Here is an 18,273-nt window from a genome sequence, read left to right on the forward strand (position 1 = left end):
GTGTGAATGGGAAAGAGGTGGGTTAAATTTGGTATTTTTTCGCTCTCACTTTCTCATACTGGTCACTGGAAGTTCAATATGGCACCTCATGGCAAAGAACGCTCTGAGCATCTAAAAAAAAATCAATTAAAAAAAAAAAAATCGTTGCTCTACATAAAGATGGCCTAGGCCAGTGATGGCGAACCTTGGCACTCCAGATGTTTTGGAACTACATTTCCCATGATTCTCATGCACTCTGCAGTGTAGTTGAGCATCATGGGAAATGTAGTTCCAAAACATCTGGGGTGCCAAGGTTCGCCATCACTGGCCTAGGCTATCAGAAGATTGCCAAGACCCTGAAACTGAGCTGCAGCACGGTGGCCAAGACCATACAGCAGTTTAACAGGACAGGTTCCACTCAGAACAGGCCTTGCTATGGTCAACCAAAGAAGTTGTGTGCACGTGCTCAGCGTCATATCCAGAGGTTGTCTTTGGGAAATAGACGTATGAGTGCTGCCAGCATTGCTGCAGAGGTGGAAGGGGTGGGGGGTCAGCCTGTCAGTGCTCAGACCATACACCACACACTGCATCAAATTGGTCTGCATGGCTGTCATCCCAGAAGGAAGCCTCTTTTAAAGATGATGCATAAGAAAGCTTGTAAACAGTTTGCTGAAGACAAGCAGACTAAGGACATGGATGTCCTGTGGTCTGATGAGACCAAGATAAACTTATTTGGTTCAGATGGTGTCAAACGTGTGTGGCGGCAACCAGGTGAGGAGTACAAAGACAAGTGTGTCTTTGCCTACAGTCAAGCATAATGGTGGTGGGAGTTTCATGTTCTGGGGCTGCATGAGTGCTGCCGGCACTGGGGAGCTATAGTTCATTGAGGGAACCATGAATGTAAACATGTACTGTGACATACTGAAGCAGAGCACGATCCCCTCTCTTCAGAGACTGGGCCGCAGGGCAGTATTCCAACATGATAACACCCCCAAACACACCTCCAAGATGACCACTGCCTTGCTAAAGAAGCTGAGAGAAAATGTGAGGGACTGCCCAAGCATGTCTCCAGACCTAAACCCTATTGAGCATCTGTGGAGCATCCTCAAAACAGAAGGTGGAGGAGTGCAAGGTCTCTAACATTCACCAGCTCCGTGATGTAATCATGGAGGAGTGGAAGAGGACTCCAGTGGTATCCTATGAAGCTCTGGTGAACTCCATGCCCAAGAGGGTTAAGGCAGTGCTGGAAGATAATGGTGGCCACATATAATATTGACACTTTGGGCCCATTTTTGGCATTTTCACTTAGGGGTGTACTCAGTTTTGTTGCCATTCTGGAATGACAAGACAGCTGCTGTGTAGGAGAGTCACAAGTCTCCTGTCAGATTTCTGAAATATAACAAATACCTATATAGGAGTTCAACAAAAAAGTGTAATAATTGTAGGAAATGTGGAGTTGCCAACTTATCCTTCAGGGCATGCTAGTTGCCAGGCATTAAGAGCTCCACACCCACATGCCTGTAGCATTAGGATGAGCTCTGTATCCTCATAGACTTGAATAGGTTACCGGCATAGAGCGTTTGGTAACTTAAGCTGCAAAACATAGCCCAGTCACAGACTACAGGTCTCAGCACCCTTATGGAAGAGGTTCTATTTACCTTGGCTGGTGGGACCTTCCCTGCTGCTGTAATTTGTCCAGTGAAAAACCGTCCGAAGTTGTTAGCAGCCAAAACAACAGCTTTGTATCTGCAAGGCAAAACAGAAGCCAAATATAGTAAATCATAGTATCTATTTGCATAATAAAGCAGAATACCAGCGAAAAATAAGGTAAAAATCAATAGCTCATTAAATAATAAAATAACAAACCAGCTTTTGCTGCCATATTCTGCAGTACACTTTTCTGCCACTAAATGTGCTCAGCCTGATGACCAGCATCATTCGACTCACTTCCTCTGAGCCCAGTTCACCTTGGACCCACCTCATCCTGTGACTGGATAGTTGGATAAACAGCATAGCGATGAGCTAATTTCTCTGTCTCTTTGCTTTTTCTTCCCATCAGTGTCTTTTTGTTAATGAATACACCGATTGGCTACTTGTACTACTTCTTCCACTCACATTCTAGCCCTGCTGTACAGAGATTGTAAGAATCAGATACCACTGCAAATTCAGATACGTTCCCTGCTTGCAAAAAATGAATTTACCGATTTATGAAGGCGTACAGAGCTGCATTATTTTGTATCATTTATAACAGCATAGAGTTCAGCTCAATCACAGAATGATCATACACTTTTCTGGACAAACTAAATTATAACAGGTATGAAGGGACAAACAAACGTGTGTGTTCCTGTCCTAATCTTTCTCAAGCCCAGGCTTTTGCAGGATCCTCTATGACGCATTGGCTATTCACTGGATGATGCTCACATTTTCCTCAATGCCAACTGAGAACTATACAGTTTGGGGATAGTGCCAATAACTATAGACCAGCGTTTCTCAACCTTTTTCAGTCTAGGCACCCTTCAAAAATTTTTCCTAATCTCGAGGCAACCCATTCTGAAAGTTAAAAAACAAAAAACTAATGGTTTTACATAACACAGCAACATCCACACATGAAGGAACCCCAACATTAGAGGGGATTTGTTCTTCTAAACCAAAATGTACCTTGGCACACTGGTACTGACTTGTACCCCAACATTTCTCTTCTCCCTCGGCCCTGGTTGACACCAGTGCGATTTGACAGTTCAAAACTGCAATAAAACCGGTCAAATCAGTGGCTTTGTGTAACTAAAAGGCAGCCTTCATCCACTTGCTGGCTTGTATACAATCTTTGGGCAATTTGCCAAAGGCACCTATGAAGAAACATGAAGGTACCATAGGGTGCCTGGGCACCCTGGTTGAAAAAGGCTGCTGTAGACCACCATGCACACAGAGTTCCATCACAATAAGCAAATTATTTCACAATGAGCACAATTTACTTTTTAAATGCATGCACTCAAAAAAGAAAAAAAAAAAATAGGCCATTTTAAAGTGGAAGTAAAACTCACGTCTCTGACTTGTACCCATTAGGTAAGCCTGTAATAAACGCTTACCAATAGGTACTGTAAATATATCCTAAGGCTAGGTTCACACTATTGCGATGCGGGAACGCCGCGAATCCGCGGCGTTTTCCCGCATCGCATACCTCCCGCCGGCAGTTCACACTGCCCTATGCGGACGGCTGGGGGTGTCAATGTTATGTTAATGACACCCCCAGATCCGTCGGCATATCGCAGTGCGATCTGCCGACTCGCACAGGAATCGGATCGCATGGTGTGAACCCCCATGCGATCCGATTCCGTTGCGGACCCAAAAAAGGGTCCTGTGCGAGTTTGCTGCGGGACAGCTGCGAGTTCAGCCATACTATCTGTATGGCTGAACTCGCAGTGCTACGGAGATCGGATGTGATTTGCTGTGCGAATCACATCCGGATCTCCCCCCCGCAGCAGTGTGAACCCAGCCTAAATGTGCATCATTTATGAGCTATTCACTGTATATGCAGCCAATGACATCATCGGTGCATGTGCTCTGAAGGAACGCCAACCAGGCCATTCCTTCAGTGCTCTGTGACATAAACGGTGCCCCCCCCCACGGGCACATGTGCGGAAGTGACATCACTGCGGCACTGGCCAGTCACAAAGCCTGAAATCCCCTGGACCCAGAAAGAAGACAGGTGAAGATGGAAGCGGCATCCAGCGATGACAGCACTTTGCTGGAGGGCTTCATTTTCAGGCAAGTGTCACAAAGTGCTAGTATGTGATGCATACTAGCACATTATGATATAACCTTGCAGGTCAAAATTAAAAAAAAAAAAATTGTAAACTCGCCCAGCGGTTTTCTACTGCTTTAAGTCGTATTTTAGCTTTTAAATATGCTAAGTTTAAGGTGCTTAGATTTTCACAAAATGACGCAATACAGGTTACCTAACATTTATGTATAGAGTTAGAAAGTACTGCAATATAAAGATGCAGAACTTACTACTAAGCTTGTAGAAACTTGTGAGCTTGGAAAATTCACTGCCGTTGTCTACTAGACACATTGTACTGGTGAATATTTGCATGGCTTCACAAAAAATAAACCCCCCCCCTGCCATGGTCCTCTAGAGGAAAAAAAAATTACAGTGCTTGCGTGGGAGGGAGGGGACGCATTTAGTGATTAAAGCAAGCTCCACTCCGAAAAATCCTGCTCAGATGGTGAAAAAAAAAAAATTAATTCAGTACAAGTAGATCCAGATGTTTAAGAAAAGCAGTCAGTCAATACTTTGACTATATGCTAGGAAAGTGCAATTAACGTATATTTAATAACTATTTTTTATCCCTATTGCCAGATATCTGAAGGATCAGGCATAATAATAGGATTTTTGAATTACCATCCTTTTCTTGGAGTAGATTAAATGGACACAGGATGAAAAATTCTGATCTATTGGGGTATGCTGCTGCCTTCAGGAGATTGGATACTGAAACTAAGCTGTAAGGACAGCAGTAGTCCGAAGGCCCATGACCTCCTAAGTAGGATGCTCCGAGGCCCCTTCCACAGGGGGCAGGCTACATTGAGGTCCAGCTGCTTGGCAGGGAATCTATCTGCTGATCCCTATTCGCTCTGCTTATGCAGAGCAGACACAGCCCACTCTCCTATGGGCAGTCGGATGTAAACGGACCGACTGGGTGACCCTCAGAAGGGGAAGTCCAGTATTGTTCAGATAATTTGATGACTCGATTCCAGAATGTTGATCTGGAGTCTTGACTCCTGAGGGCCAAGTTCCCTGGACAGATTTGGAGTAACCCCACCATGCAGGGCAAGTGAAGGCATGACTTTCCTCAACTCCAGGAAAGGAGTTAAATATCCACCATGCCAAAGAGAGATTTGTCTGAGTGGAAAGACGCATAGGGCAATTTGGAGCGTGAATAAGATTGTTCTAGGACAGTGATGGCGAACCTTGGCACCCCAGATGTTTTGGAACTACATTTCCTATGATGCTCAAATACAGTGCAGAGTTCATGAGCATCATGGGAAATGTAGTTCCAAAACATCTGGGGTGCCAAGGTTCGCCATCTCTGTTCTAGGACATGGGTACTCAGCCTGTGGCCCTCCAGCTGTTGTGGAATTACAAGTCCCATCATGCCTCATCCTTTTGGAGTCATGCATGTAATGATCAGTCTTGCAATGACTCATGGGACTTGTAGTTCTGCAACAGCTAGAAGGCCACAGGTTGAGCACACATGTTCTAGGGCATGAGGATGCAGAGTTAAAGTTATCTGGAGTGAAACTGGACAAAGTAGCTCATGGTAGGCTACCATTAGATCTAGAGCCCTCATGCGGAAGCAAACTGTGGGGTGCCTTTTGGATATGGGGGTCTGCATGTGGTACCTAAAAGGCAATTATTCTCTAGAGGAAGGAAAATTCTGGTTTGGGCTGTGTCCAAAATTAGACCCAGGTACTCGTGACAACATGTGGGCTGGAAGGACTTTGGATAGTTGATTAACTAGCCAAAGGTTTGAGGGGAGTGAAGAGTCCTTTTGAAGTTGGCAGACAAGCTTGTGGCTCAGGTGTCCTTCAGCAAAAAAGTAATCCAAGTACCCCCTTGAGACATGAATGACCTGGGTACGCAGAAAAGCAAGAAGTGCAGGAAAGCACTTTCTGAACACTGAGAGCCCAATAGCAATAGCAGCACTACAAAAAAGTGATAGTCTTTCACGCAGAAAGCATTGATGGAGAGGATGAGAACGTGTAGATGAACATCTTGTATGTCCTACTGGTGTGAGAAATTCCCTTCATCTACAAAGCAATGGCAAAATGTGCTTATTTCCTCAAGGTAGACAAAAATCTGTTTAGAGATTTAAGTCCAATACAAGGTGGATACCTTCATTTGGTTTGGGGACTGGGAAGAGGTCAGAATAAAAACATCAGAAATATTTTGCTGACGGAACTGGTCCAACCACTCATTGTGACTAAAGATGGTGCAAGGCAGCCAGTAAAACTGCTCATTTCTGAGCCAACAACTGGTAGATTGGAGGGTGGGATGCAGACGTAAATGCTAACTGATGTCTCTCTCCCCTCCCCCCCCCCTTTCAGGGAGTTGGGGCAGCCCTTCATTGGGAGAAGGTCTTTTGAGCAGATGTGATAGATTTAGGGGTTCAAGGCTTGCAATGAAAGGAAGTACTATGCCTTGGTTTTGAGATTGATGCCTGGGGGGGAGGAGAGGAAAAAGTCCCCTTTGGCTGAGTAGAGGTAGTAGTCATAGGAGACTTTGGCTTTTTCTTGTGGGGAAACAGCACCTTTACCCAGTGATTTCCTTAAGGAATAGATCAAGGTATCCCTAAAAAATAAGGGTTCACCATCAAAATGAATGTATTTAATATGCATCTTAAAAAGGCAAGTTCAACAAGCCAGGATTTTAAGCACATATTCCGCCAGAGATAAGAGAGAGACATCCTATAGACTTGACAAATTGTATTGCCTAGGGCGTCAACAGAAAAACTACAATATCTGCGTACCGTTGTTTTTCTCTATTTTTTAATCAAAAAGATTTAGAGGCTCCATCTCTGATTCATGAACATAATCAGAGGTGGAGGAAGTGTCCAGAAAGAAAAAGCCTCAATAACCCAGGTGGATCTGACTGTGTTTTCTGTGGCAGGGTCTCTGTAGCAGAAGGCAACAGGAAGTACAGAAAATGTGCTGTGTGCATTGTCAGCAGATATGGGGGGCAGAGGTGCATCAGTCAGGAAGCAGATCACACAACTACATCAGCATCCTGAGATGAAGTCAGGACGGGACAAAAAAAAAAAAAAACCCTACAAAAATGTAAAATTAAGCAGATATACTTTTATGTGCCGGAAACATTAGAGACAATTGCAACAGGGAGTAACACAGTAAAATTACTTTGTTGCCTATTCCTCCATTTATCTGCATTGTCTATTAAGCACTGCAGGTTGCCTAACATTAGCTAGGAACTGGTCCCAAAATTAATGTAACATACAAAAAAAAAAAAACTTTCAAAAATATTTCTCAATAGTGCAAAAAAATAGGAATCCACTTTGTGCAGAGATGTTACTTTGTAATAGTAGCAATGAAGCCACTGTGCTGTACATAGCCTGTGCAGAGAGCAGATTTGTAGGAGGGAGCCAGCAGGCTCCACCTACTACAGGCTGCCTGCAGAAAACGTCAGAAGGGGGCGGACACCAGACCAGTCACCCTGCACAAGGACAGAGAAGAAGAGCAGTGGCTGGTCCTTACTACAGGAAACATCTACACAAAGTTGCACAGTGAATTACTTCACAGACCTGGAAGAAATACACAAAGCAAACCATCTAGAAATCAAGCAAGAATACACATGGCTCTTGTATTCAGACAATATTCCCTTATCCAGGCGTTCAGCTTTAAATGGTATTAAAAGTTTTTTTCTTTGTCTTTTTTTAGTTTGTCAAATTGTAATGTTGCTTACGTTTCATCAGGCAACCTGGAGGTGTTTAAAGAATGTCCCCATAAATATACTTTCTATGGCGTGTGCCCATTCCAAGACACTGCTGCTTTCTTTACAAGAATTCCTTTAAAGGATTGCCTTTTCTAACACAACTGGAGTTACACAATATGCTACAACTACATGTCCATGCATGGCATCCGCAGGTAGGGGCAAGGGGGGGTCAAGTGCGCCCCCCCCCCCCCCCCAGAATCAGGGATCGGATCTTAAACTCAGCACAGTTGCGTCGCTATCGAGGTGGGGGCAGACCCCATCCAGTTGCCACCTGCCAGTGGGGTGACATCATCAAGGTGCTGTCAAGCCCCCCCATTAGTGTAGTGTGACTTCGGGCTCTTTTCCCTGCTCAATCTAGCAGAGAACTCAGTGGCACTGTGACAGGAGAAAGGCGATCTGCGGCTATCAGAGGTTTCTCCTGCTCTCGCCCCCCCTTCTCCTGTCAGCCTGTCAGGTAGAAGAGACGGCGGCTCTCACAAGGTTCCCACCCAGCTTCCTGCCTGCTTCGTTCCTTCCCTATTGGCCATAACTGAATCAAAGGAGACTAGGAGAGGATAGCATTACGGGACATGTAGTCCCAAAAAAAAAAAAAAAATCAGGGGCTCCATTTTTCACAGGGAAGAGGCGACAGCTCGATCAAGACAGAAATTGGGAGACTGCAGCCTGGAAAAAAAGCTGAGGGAGAGAGCGCTACAGGACAAATAAAGAGGAGCGTGCTGGGCAGAAGCCACAGAGAGAGCCACGCTGCCCAGCCCCCATCAGAGAGAGCCACGCTGCCCAGCCCCACCAGCGAGAGAAAGACCAGGGTACAGACATGCTACACTACTGACCAGGGTCGCCCCCGGGAAACTCAGAGTGAGCGATCGTCCAGCCGGAGGGATCACTGCTGTAGTTTCACTGGGTCTGGTAAGAGGGTCTGTCGGCCATTATCCATTATTTACTTACCATGATAATGACAGTCGAAAAGGGGCGGTGCATGGGTGACCCTAAAATTATGCCCCCCCTGAATAAAGTTCAGCTTTGTTACAGTAAAATGGACATGGGAAAAGATCCCTGGGCAACATATCTATACAGTATAATAGTATTAGTTCACAAAAATAAAAGAAAGATGTAAACTTAGGAACAAAAAGCACAAATAAGAATATAAATATTGAATTAACAGCAATGGATAACCGTTGAACTCCATCTCGATTCACATAAAAAAAATTTAAAAAAGGAGGGCAAAGTTGAATCATTACAACACAGAGCAGTCTGGGCCAAAGCAGCTGGTTGTTCTATCATGGCCCCAAGATGACATTATTTGCTCAAAGTCCATGTCACAACATGAAAGGATCCTCACCCAGCAATGTTTGCCATGGAGCTCAGAGCATCGTATCCCTGGGCGATGGTTACACGTGGCACCTGGTCCATGGCCAAGACCGTTGCTTTCTTCTCTGACAATTTGTTCAGCAGATCTGGGTTCTGTGCCGGGTAAACAAAGCTGACAAGAGTGGAAGATGGTTTGAACAGGTCCACTTCATGAACACCCAGCGCTTGGTTCAGCATCGGTGCCCGAACCTGGAAGAACACACAAAAGTCTCAGATTAAAAGGAAAACTATTATGATTTTTGGTCTCTCTCCCCTATTCTCTTGCTATATTATACACACACACACACACACACACACACACACATTTATTGAAAGGGGTTTTTTTTTTTTTTTTTTTTTTTTACCCCAATGCAGAGAATGCACAAAGGTTAAAAAAAAAAAAAAAAAAAAAAATTGCACCTTTTCCTTTAGAACCAAATAAGACCCCCAATATCTCCTCTACCCTTTAAAGTATGAGATTTAATAATAAAATAAAAACTGATGATTTCAGGCTTTCCAGGAAAAAAATGGCTCCGTTTACATTTCCCCTAACTGGAAGTGACAAAATGCTGCTTCCCATTTCCTAGACCATAGGAATGATCGAGACGTTGCAGTCCTCGATCACCTCTATTGTAAGTAGCCGCAACCGCTGGATTGGATCCTGGGCTCCCAAGTGCAACAGGAGACCCCGGAAACAAGGTACGTGGACCAGAGCGCAGCAGAGGGAGTTGGGAGAGACGACCCCTCTCACTGATTGTAAAAGTGTTCCAGTGGCTAATAAGCTGCTCAGATCACTTTCACAGGTTGGGGAATCACAGGTAGATAATTTTAATGGGGTTTTGGCTGACAGCTGCATGCATGGCCCCAGTATAACCGCTTATAACAGCTGGAGAGTGCAAAATAATTTCAGAGTAAAAGAAAAAAAAAGATAAGTGGTTGTTAAGCCACTTTTATAAAATGCTCCCATCCCCTCTGTAATATAACAATATGTGTGTCTTATTTAAAAAATTAGCTAATCTGTACCTATATCACAGCGGACGTGATTCCACGGCTCTCTCCTCTGCCCGGCTTACAGCTCCAGCAGGTGGGGCCAAGTATATTTTTTTAAATAACACAGGCACAGGGGCACTTAACATAATATTACAGAGGGGATGGGATTATTTTATAGTAATTATGAGAGCAGCAGGAGCGGAGGGGGCGGGCGCTGACACGAGCCAACATGCAGGGAGGGAGGGGGAGTGGACAGGGAAGGACAGAGCATGGCTGCTGATGATGGAGGCATGTAAACTGACCACAGTGTCAGGGCTTAGTAGCCATAATAAACCGTGGTCAGTTTACAGGAGGGAGGGTATAGCCAGGCATAATCAGCCAGGTTTTTTTTTTTGGTGTAGGGGGGCCAAATAGCACAGCACACGCGCTGTGGAGTATAACATGCTTTAAGGCAGGGGTGCCCAACCTTTTGAAGAGCGAGGGCCACATAAGCGACTTCATAACCAGTTGCGGGCCACAATGAGCAGAGTGGGCAGATGACAGCTCTGCGTTCACTCTGCCTATGCAAAGTGGACACAGACACAGCCCACTCTTCTCTATGGGCCTTCTGATCTGATAAAATGGAAGGGGGCGGATCCACTTCTGTTTTGTTTTAGCAGATCCGATTGGAGATACGTGGGTATAAATGGACACAAGTCTGTTTGCATCTGCCACTCCAGAGAGGTGAATGGAGGGTCCGACTGGGTCAGACACTGATGATCTGTGGTCTACCCACACTGTGGGTGCAGCGCAGTGCACCTGTGGCTTTCCTGCGGGATAGCTGTACTTTGCCATAGAATTCTATTATATCCTGCAGGTGTGGTGCACTTTCCGAAAGTGCACGAAACACACAGGTAAAACCAGAAATCTATGGCTCAGTGCAGGTAAGCCGCAGATGCTCTGCACACCTGCAAATCAGTTTGAAAGCAGCCCAATAACCACTGCAGAACAGATATGTCCCTATATACACTGTGATTTTAGTAATAAACTTGCTGTCCCAGGCAGAGTGCATTTGGTATCACTCCGCCTATGACAGGAGCTGGTGCTATACAGGAAGCATTGGCTTATGCAGCTCTGTTCCGCAGCTGCTTGCTTTCTCTACTGCTGGCTTCATTCACAACACTGATGCTCTGGCATGGCGGGTAGGCAACCAGCAATCTGGGCTTGTCAACCCACCATCCCAGAGCAGGAGGTCGTGGGCCACATCAGAGGGCTCCACGGGCCACTGGTTGGGCACCCCTGCTTTAAGGGAACAGGATATTTGTTTTCTTTTAGGTAAACAAATGCTTTAACTGAACAAGCTGAAGTTATTGATTGGCTACCACGCACAGCTGCATCAGGTTTTAAACTCTTCAGCTTTAGTAAATCAATCCCAAAGTGCCTTTTTACTATCCTCTAAATCCATATATATCTCAGAAGAGGAGAGGTTGGGGCACGACTCTTAGCAAATAATGCTTTACTGCCTTGTGCAGTGTTGTGAATCTAACAAAGCTTGCTGATTGAAGACAGAGCACAGAGATGACCTTATCAGTAAATTGATGTTCCTTCACTATTCAAATCAATGCTTTAACCAATCAATGCTTATCCAGCCACTATTCAATGAACAGGACATTGAATAGTGGCTGGATAAGTAAACTGGCTATTAAGTTATTTTAGTAGGCAAAACACCTTTACATATATAATGTATAAATGATACAATAAAATATAAGGGTTCTTTACTTTAACAATGAGGTCTGATGCAAACACTTCCTTGGTTCCTTGGATTTTCGCCCCAACCTCTTTATACTGATCGTCTGAGAATTTCGAGGCCTCACCAGCTCCCGATTCAACCACAACATTGAAACCTTGCTTAACCAGAGCCTGGACACCAGCAGGCGACAGCGCCACTCTTTTCTCATTCTGAAAGATCTCCTTTGGGACACCAACTGTCAGCTGCTTGTATGGGATTCCTAGAGGGAACACAAAATACAAAAGGTTACATACTAAAGATTAGAGCTTCAAAAGCCATACAATTTCAAACACTTTAACAAAATGCAACATTGGACACATTGGTTTCATTTAAAATCTTAGGTCACCTATTCTGATCACCAAAAGGTTTGAATTCAGGATCATGGTGAATGCCCCGCCACCTTTAAATAAAAATGGCAGCCACATTTCTATAATCAGGGGCTTCTCTTAAAACCACAACGTCACCCTTACCAGTCAAAAATAAATACTGACAAATCACACGTGCTACTACATTTTACTGTAAAGATGGTGTAAAAATGTTCCACTGAAATACATGGCATCCACACTGAGCATGTGTAGGAGGTGCAGGACCCGATTTGAGGCTTTTCACTGCCCACCACTCTTTGTAACAGCATTTGAGCATGGTGGTAGCCACTCAGGCCCAAACAGTGTCACATAGGGGAGACCACATGCTTCCCCGTACCCAGAAGTCCAATTTCATTAAAGCCAAGTGACTGTGCCTCTTAAGGCTAGGTTCACATGTATGCAGCTCTGCAAACCGCATTTGCATGGACACAGCAACACATTTATTTGAATGGGCTTCTGGGCCAGCATTTCCTGCAGGGAAAAGGCCCTTTTTTATTTTTTATGTGGCCACACAGAAATCGCATAGTGCTTTGCAGGGCGTGGGGGGGGGCCCCCCATTAAGGGCTCATTCACATCAGAAACTGCATTTATTGTGCGCAGTAATGTGCATTTAATTAGCATTTTGTATGTGCATTTTTACTAACCTGGCACTTTCTTTGAAGTCACTTCCATCTTCTTTGGGATTTTGCATGCACTGCACTGCCCTGCTATGCATTTCCAGTGCAGAAAAATGCAGTGTGCTGTACTTTTTTTTTTCCACTGCACTGCACTAGTTTGAACTATGCCTATAGGATAACCAGGATTTTGGACTTTTAACCAGGATTTTGTTTATGAAATTGGAGAGCAGTCAAAAATGTATCCCACTGCATCATGTGTGAAGTCCCAAGTTAGATCAAAAAAATGAGAGAGAGCGTGAGAAAGAGAAAGAGGGCGCAAGAGAAATTTTCAACCAACAAAACTTGTCGGAACGTCCGATCATGTGTACACAAGTCCGTCCCACAAAAATTCACGCATGCTCAGAATCAAGTAGAAGGCTATTGAACTTAATTTCTTGGCTCGTTGTACGTCTTGTACATCACCGCGTTCCCACATTAGGAATTTTGGGCCAACATCTGTATGACCGTGTGTATGCAAGACAAGTTTGAGCCAACATCCTTTGGAAAAAAATCCATGGTTTTGTGGTTGGAAAATCTGATAGTGTGTAAGGGCATTAGGTCTGGTTCACACCACATGCAGTCCAGTGCATTTCTTTCTGCAACTAAAACATGGATTTTCCTGGCACAGTGCAGTGCAGTCAACAAAAGTAGAACATGCTGCAGTTTTTCTGCCAGGAACTGCACTGGAACACAGCAAAACACATCAAGAACACACCAGAGGGAATCAAAAATGCACCGGAACACAGAGCAAAGGAAAAAAAACAAGGAGGGGAAAAATGCACCGTATCAAAATGTGCATCCAGAAAGGCATCCGGACTGCGTTTCTGTGGTGTGAACTGCCCCTTATAGTTACTTTTCTATAAAGAGGAACTGCAGTCTGCTCACATAATTTGTAATAAAAAAAATCTTTGCCATTCTAGAGCTTCCCTCCAAACACTTTGCATATTATTTTATATATTGCGATTCTGTACTTGCCAAATATGCTGCAGAAATCTCCCTCTACTAAGTCTGGCTGCATCCATGTTTAATGTGGGCTTAACACACACACACACCTCCAGCTCTGCAGCACTCATTTGTCCTCTTAGGACTCACCCCCCCCCCCCCCTTCCTGGCAAACACTCACTAGAGAGCTGTGCATGATGTCATAAGCCTAGGCTTTCTACCAGACAAGAAACAGGAAGTGGGCTGTATAAGGCATTTACTGGCAGGGAAAAAAAAATGTTACTTTCCAAAGTTAAAACAAGGGCAGAAGATTTAATAAATGGAAAGTTGAACAAAATGACTAAAGGTCCACTTTAGGTGTCAGTCTGAGCTTTCCAGTCAGTGGGGATCATGAACTTTACACCAAGTGCAAAGTTAAAGCATAACTTCCACTTTACAAAAGGAAGTTCCGCTGATCCTCCTCCCACCTTTGTTGCCTGTATAGGATTTTTTTTCTTTTTTAGGGAGCGGGTACCCATTGCTGACAGGTACCTGCTTCCACTTCTGCTCTGTTTTGCTTTTCAGTAGTATGTCGGACCACTGCAGAGACCACTGCTTCAACACAGAAAGCAATGTCCCCACTGTGTGGCTGCTGGTATGGGACAGGTTTCAATATTCAGGCTGTGAATGCTTTAGAACAGGGATATGCAATTAGTGGACCTCCAGCTGTTGCATTACTACAAGTCCCATAAGGCATAGCAAGACTGACAGCCACAAGCATGACACCCAAAGGCAGAGGCATGATGGGACTTGTAGTTTTGCAAAAGCTGGAGGTCCACTAATTGGATATCCCTGCTTTAGAAGGTAAAGAAACTGTAAAAGCAAGTCACCTGTCAACAAATACAGAGTGATCTCAGAAGTGTCTAAGACCCCATAAACACCATTAGATTTTTTGAAGATTTTTGTCTTCAGATTTACCAAAACCATGTAGTGCAAGGGCCCACATGATTGATTGCATACAAACTGAAACTCTTAAAAGGTTTGACCTCATATTATATGGTTTTGGTAAATCTGAAGACAAAAATCTGCAGAAAATCTGATAGTGTGTATGGGGTCTTAGGCTGGCTTCATAAACACGTGTGCTGCGAGTACACGTGGGTAGCGATTGCCTGTGTATTGTATTTTTGAATACCTGTGTATTGTTGAGTATTAAGCCCCATACACACTATCAGATTTCCTGCTGATTTTTTTCCTTCAGATTTACCAAAACCATATAACACGAGGTCAAATGAGTTTCAATTTGTATGCAATCAGGCAGACCCTTCACTACATGGTTTTGGTAAATCTGAAGACCACAATCAGCAGAAAGTGTGTGTATGGGGCTTTTGCATCAGGACTCTGAACATAACAGGAGTCCAACCTTCACCCATCACGGCAGGCTTTGTCATAAGACTTTCAGGATCTGGGTCCTCCTTAATGTGGGGTCCACTCCCCTGCACCTGTATAGCACCCTGCAGGAAAGCACCTTGGTTGGAAAAACCTGCAGAGGGGTCCATTACACAGGATCCAACTCTGTAAAGCTGGATTACAGGCAAGCTTCAAAGAATGTTCTCTCCTATCCAATGACGCTTGGGTACCCTTCATTTTGGCTGACAGCTTTTTCAAATGGATCCGATTGAAGTCCATGATTCCTAATAGAACTGTCCAGAGCTCCAAGCATGCTCCAAGAGCACACGTATCACTTCAGTGACCACCACCTTAGACACTGGCGAAGAAAACGGAGTTACTTCCTGTGCAAGAGGGGGTTATATAGGGGAGGACTTCCTGTTTGATTGATCTGGCAGTGTCCATCCATCTATAGGTGGCCTATAACCCACATAGTAATTATTATGGCTGCTCTGTGTCCCATGATGTACGATAAAGAAAACGCCCCTCCAAACATATTGGTGGTGAATGGATAGTATAGAAAATAAGCAAGTAAAACCTAGTGACTTTCCAAAAAGGGGGTGCGTGCATTTTTAGGCCTCTTGAACGCAGGGGTATCTAGCTGCAAAACGTGCATTCCGCCGTTTTCATGCATCTGAGAGGCACGGGTACAGCACTCCACCCCAACGCCTGTTCAAGTCCCATTGGGATTGGTTGACAAGCACACCGGGAGAAACGGCACTTGTTGATGTTATACTGTGTTCCACCTTGCTAATTGTGCGTGCTATCAATATTTACTGAAAAAGCTCTACTTTTACATTACATATTACACTACACTATCTGGGCATTCCCCTTCTTTTCTCTGCATCCCCCCTCCCCCCCCCCCCCCCGTGGGTGTGAGATTGAGACATATAGAGGAGCCACCATCTACGAGACAACGAGAGGAGGATCCCTAAAAGGAAAAAATAAATTAATAAAATATTTTTTGGTGAAGCCATCTATGTAAAAGGACCCCCAGAGGATATTGGAATCTTTGGTTTTTCCCCATGCTGTTACCTTACAGCAGTAAGGTGAAAGGCCACTACCCACACAGAGAAGTCACTGCATGAAGAGACACCTGATTATATCTATTAGCTTGCACGGATAAGACTGCAGCACTATATTATTTCACTGTTTGACACTTCAAGCTCAAGATTCTTTCAGAGACTTTTTATCTGTCACATTTTCACCTCACTATCCAGTGTCGTGTTTTTGCATAAACGCAGATTGATTTATCACCCACCTTTTTGTTATACACGTCATTTGTTTTGTGATGGAAATCATTTGTTATTTACCTTATTGTGAGGAATTCGTTAATTGAAGATTTTGCATCTGCAAGTTTGGTCTGTACTGCCACCTTGTGCACATCTCTAGTATTGCTTTCAGCATCGATATTCGGTTTACCATTCAGTCACGTCCAACCACAAGCAGCAAACTGAACGTTGCCCCTGTGCCTCCCAGGTGCACAGACATAGGGATACACGCTGTGTGGCCCCAGTATGTAAACCTCACATATCTGCAAATTAGGTCTTTAGGTGTGTTTCCTATTTGCCATTAGAAGTAGAAAGCTTGTTTACACTAAATCAAAATCAAACGCAAGAAAAACTATAAAAAAACTTACAGTATCTGACAAAAGTGAGTACACCCCTCACATTTTTATAAATATTCTATTATATCTTTTCATGTGACAACACTGAAGAAAAGACACTTTGCTACAATGTAAAGTAGTGAGTGTACAGCTTATATAACAGTGTAAATTTGCTGTCCCCTCAAAATAACTCAGCACACAGCCATTAATGTCTAAACCGCTGGCAACAAAAGTGAGTACACCCCTAAGTGAAAATATCCAAATTTGGCCCAATGTGTCAATATTTTGCGTGGCCACCATTATTTTCCAGCATTGCCTTAACCCTCTCCCACTCCTCCATGAAGACATCACAGAGCTGGTTGATGTTAGAGACCTTGCCCTCCACCTTCAATTTGAGGATGCCCCACTAATGCTGAATAGGATTTAGGTCTGAAGACATGCTTGGACAGCCCATCACCTTTAGCCTCAGCTTCTTTAGCAAGAAAGTTGTCTTGGAGGTGTGTTTGGGGTAATTATGTTGGAATTCCGCCCTGCGGCCCAGTCTCCAAAAGGAGGGGGGGGATCATGCTCTGCTTTAGAATGTCATGGTACATGTTGGCATTCATGGTCCCCTCAATGAACTGTAGCTCCCCAGTGCCAGCAGCACTCATGCAGCCCCAGACCATGATACTCCCACCACCATGCTTGACTGTAGGCAAGACACACTTGTCTTTGTACTCCTCACCTGGTTGCCACTACGTACGCTTGATATCATCTGAATAAAATGAGTTTATCTTGGTCTCATCAGACTACAGGACATGGTTCCAGTAATCCATGTCCTTAGTCTGCTTGTCTTCAGCAAACTGTTTGCAGGCTTTCTTGTGCATCTTCTTTAGAAGAGGCTTCCTTCTGGGATGACAGCCATGCAGATCAATTTGATGCAGTGTATGGTGTGAGCACTGACAGGCTGACCCCTCACCCCTTTAACCTCTGCAGCAATGCTGGCAGCACTCATATGTCTATTTCCCAAAGACAACCTCTGGATATGACGCTGAGCACGTGCACTCAACTTCTTTGGACAACCATGGTGAGGCCTGTTCTGAGTGGAACCTGTCCTGTTAAACCGCTGTATGGTCTTGGCCACTGTGTTGCAGCTCAGTTTAAGGGTTTTGCTAATCTTCTTATAGCCTAGGTCATCTTTATGTAGAGCAGCAATTCTTGTTTACAGATCCTCAGTTCTTTGCCATGAGGTGCCATGTTGAACTTCCAGTGACCAGTATGAGAGAGAGAGATAACACCAAATTTAACACACCTACTCCCCATTCTCACGTGAGACCTTGGGAGGGAAAGTGGCTAATTGGGCCCAATTTGGACATTTTCACTTAGGAGTGTACTCACTTTTGTTGCCAGAAGTTTAGACATTAATGGCTGTGTTGAGTTTTTTTGAGGGGACAGCAAATTTACACTGTTATTCAAGCTGTACACTCACTACTTTACATTGTAGCAAAGTGTAATTTCTTCAGTTTTGTCACATGAAAAGATATGACAAAATATTTAAAAAAAATGTGGAGTGTACTCACTTTTGGAGATATACTGTACGTATTCTCTTTACAGGAGATTCACACTTTTGCTAAATATAAGATATACAATTGCAACAGAAATCACTTCCTAATGTAAAGCCCCATAAGCCATGAAACTGGGAGATGCCTGGC

General features: G+C 44.2%; 1 protein-coding gene across 1 annotated transcript in view; it reads right to left on the bottom strand.

Moving 5' to 3' along the window:
* NNT (nicotinamide nucleotide transhydrogenase) overlaps positions 1 to 18,273 on the bottom strand; it is a 189,878-nt gene that overhangs the window by 141,228 nt on the left and 30,377 nt on the right. Inside the window, exons 3-5 of the mRNA XM_077462775.1 lie at positions 11,579 to 11,808; positions 8,823 to 9,040; positions 1,638 to 1,725 (exon numbers count right to left, since the gene is read on the bottom strand). Of these exons, the coding sequence (XP_077318901.1) occupies positions 1,638 to 1,725; positions 8,823 to 9,040; positions 11,579 to 11,808 (536 nt within the window). The remainder of the gene's footprint in view (positions 1 to 1,637; positions 1,726 to 8,822; positions 9,041 to 11,578; positions 11,809 to 18,273) is intronic.

The sequence above is a fragment of the Lithobates pipiens genome, unplaced genomic scaffold (assembly GCF_037356315.1).
Source record: "Lithobates pipiens isolate NorthernLeopardFrog02 unplaced genomic scaffold, aLitPip1_a1.2 Scaffold_3, whole genome shotgun sequence".
NCBI classification, from domain to species: Eukaryota; Metazoa; Chordata; class Amphibia; order Anura; family Ranidae; genus Lithobates; species Lithobates pipiens.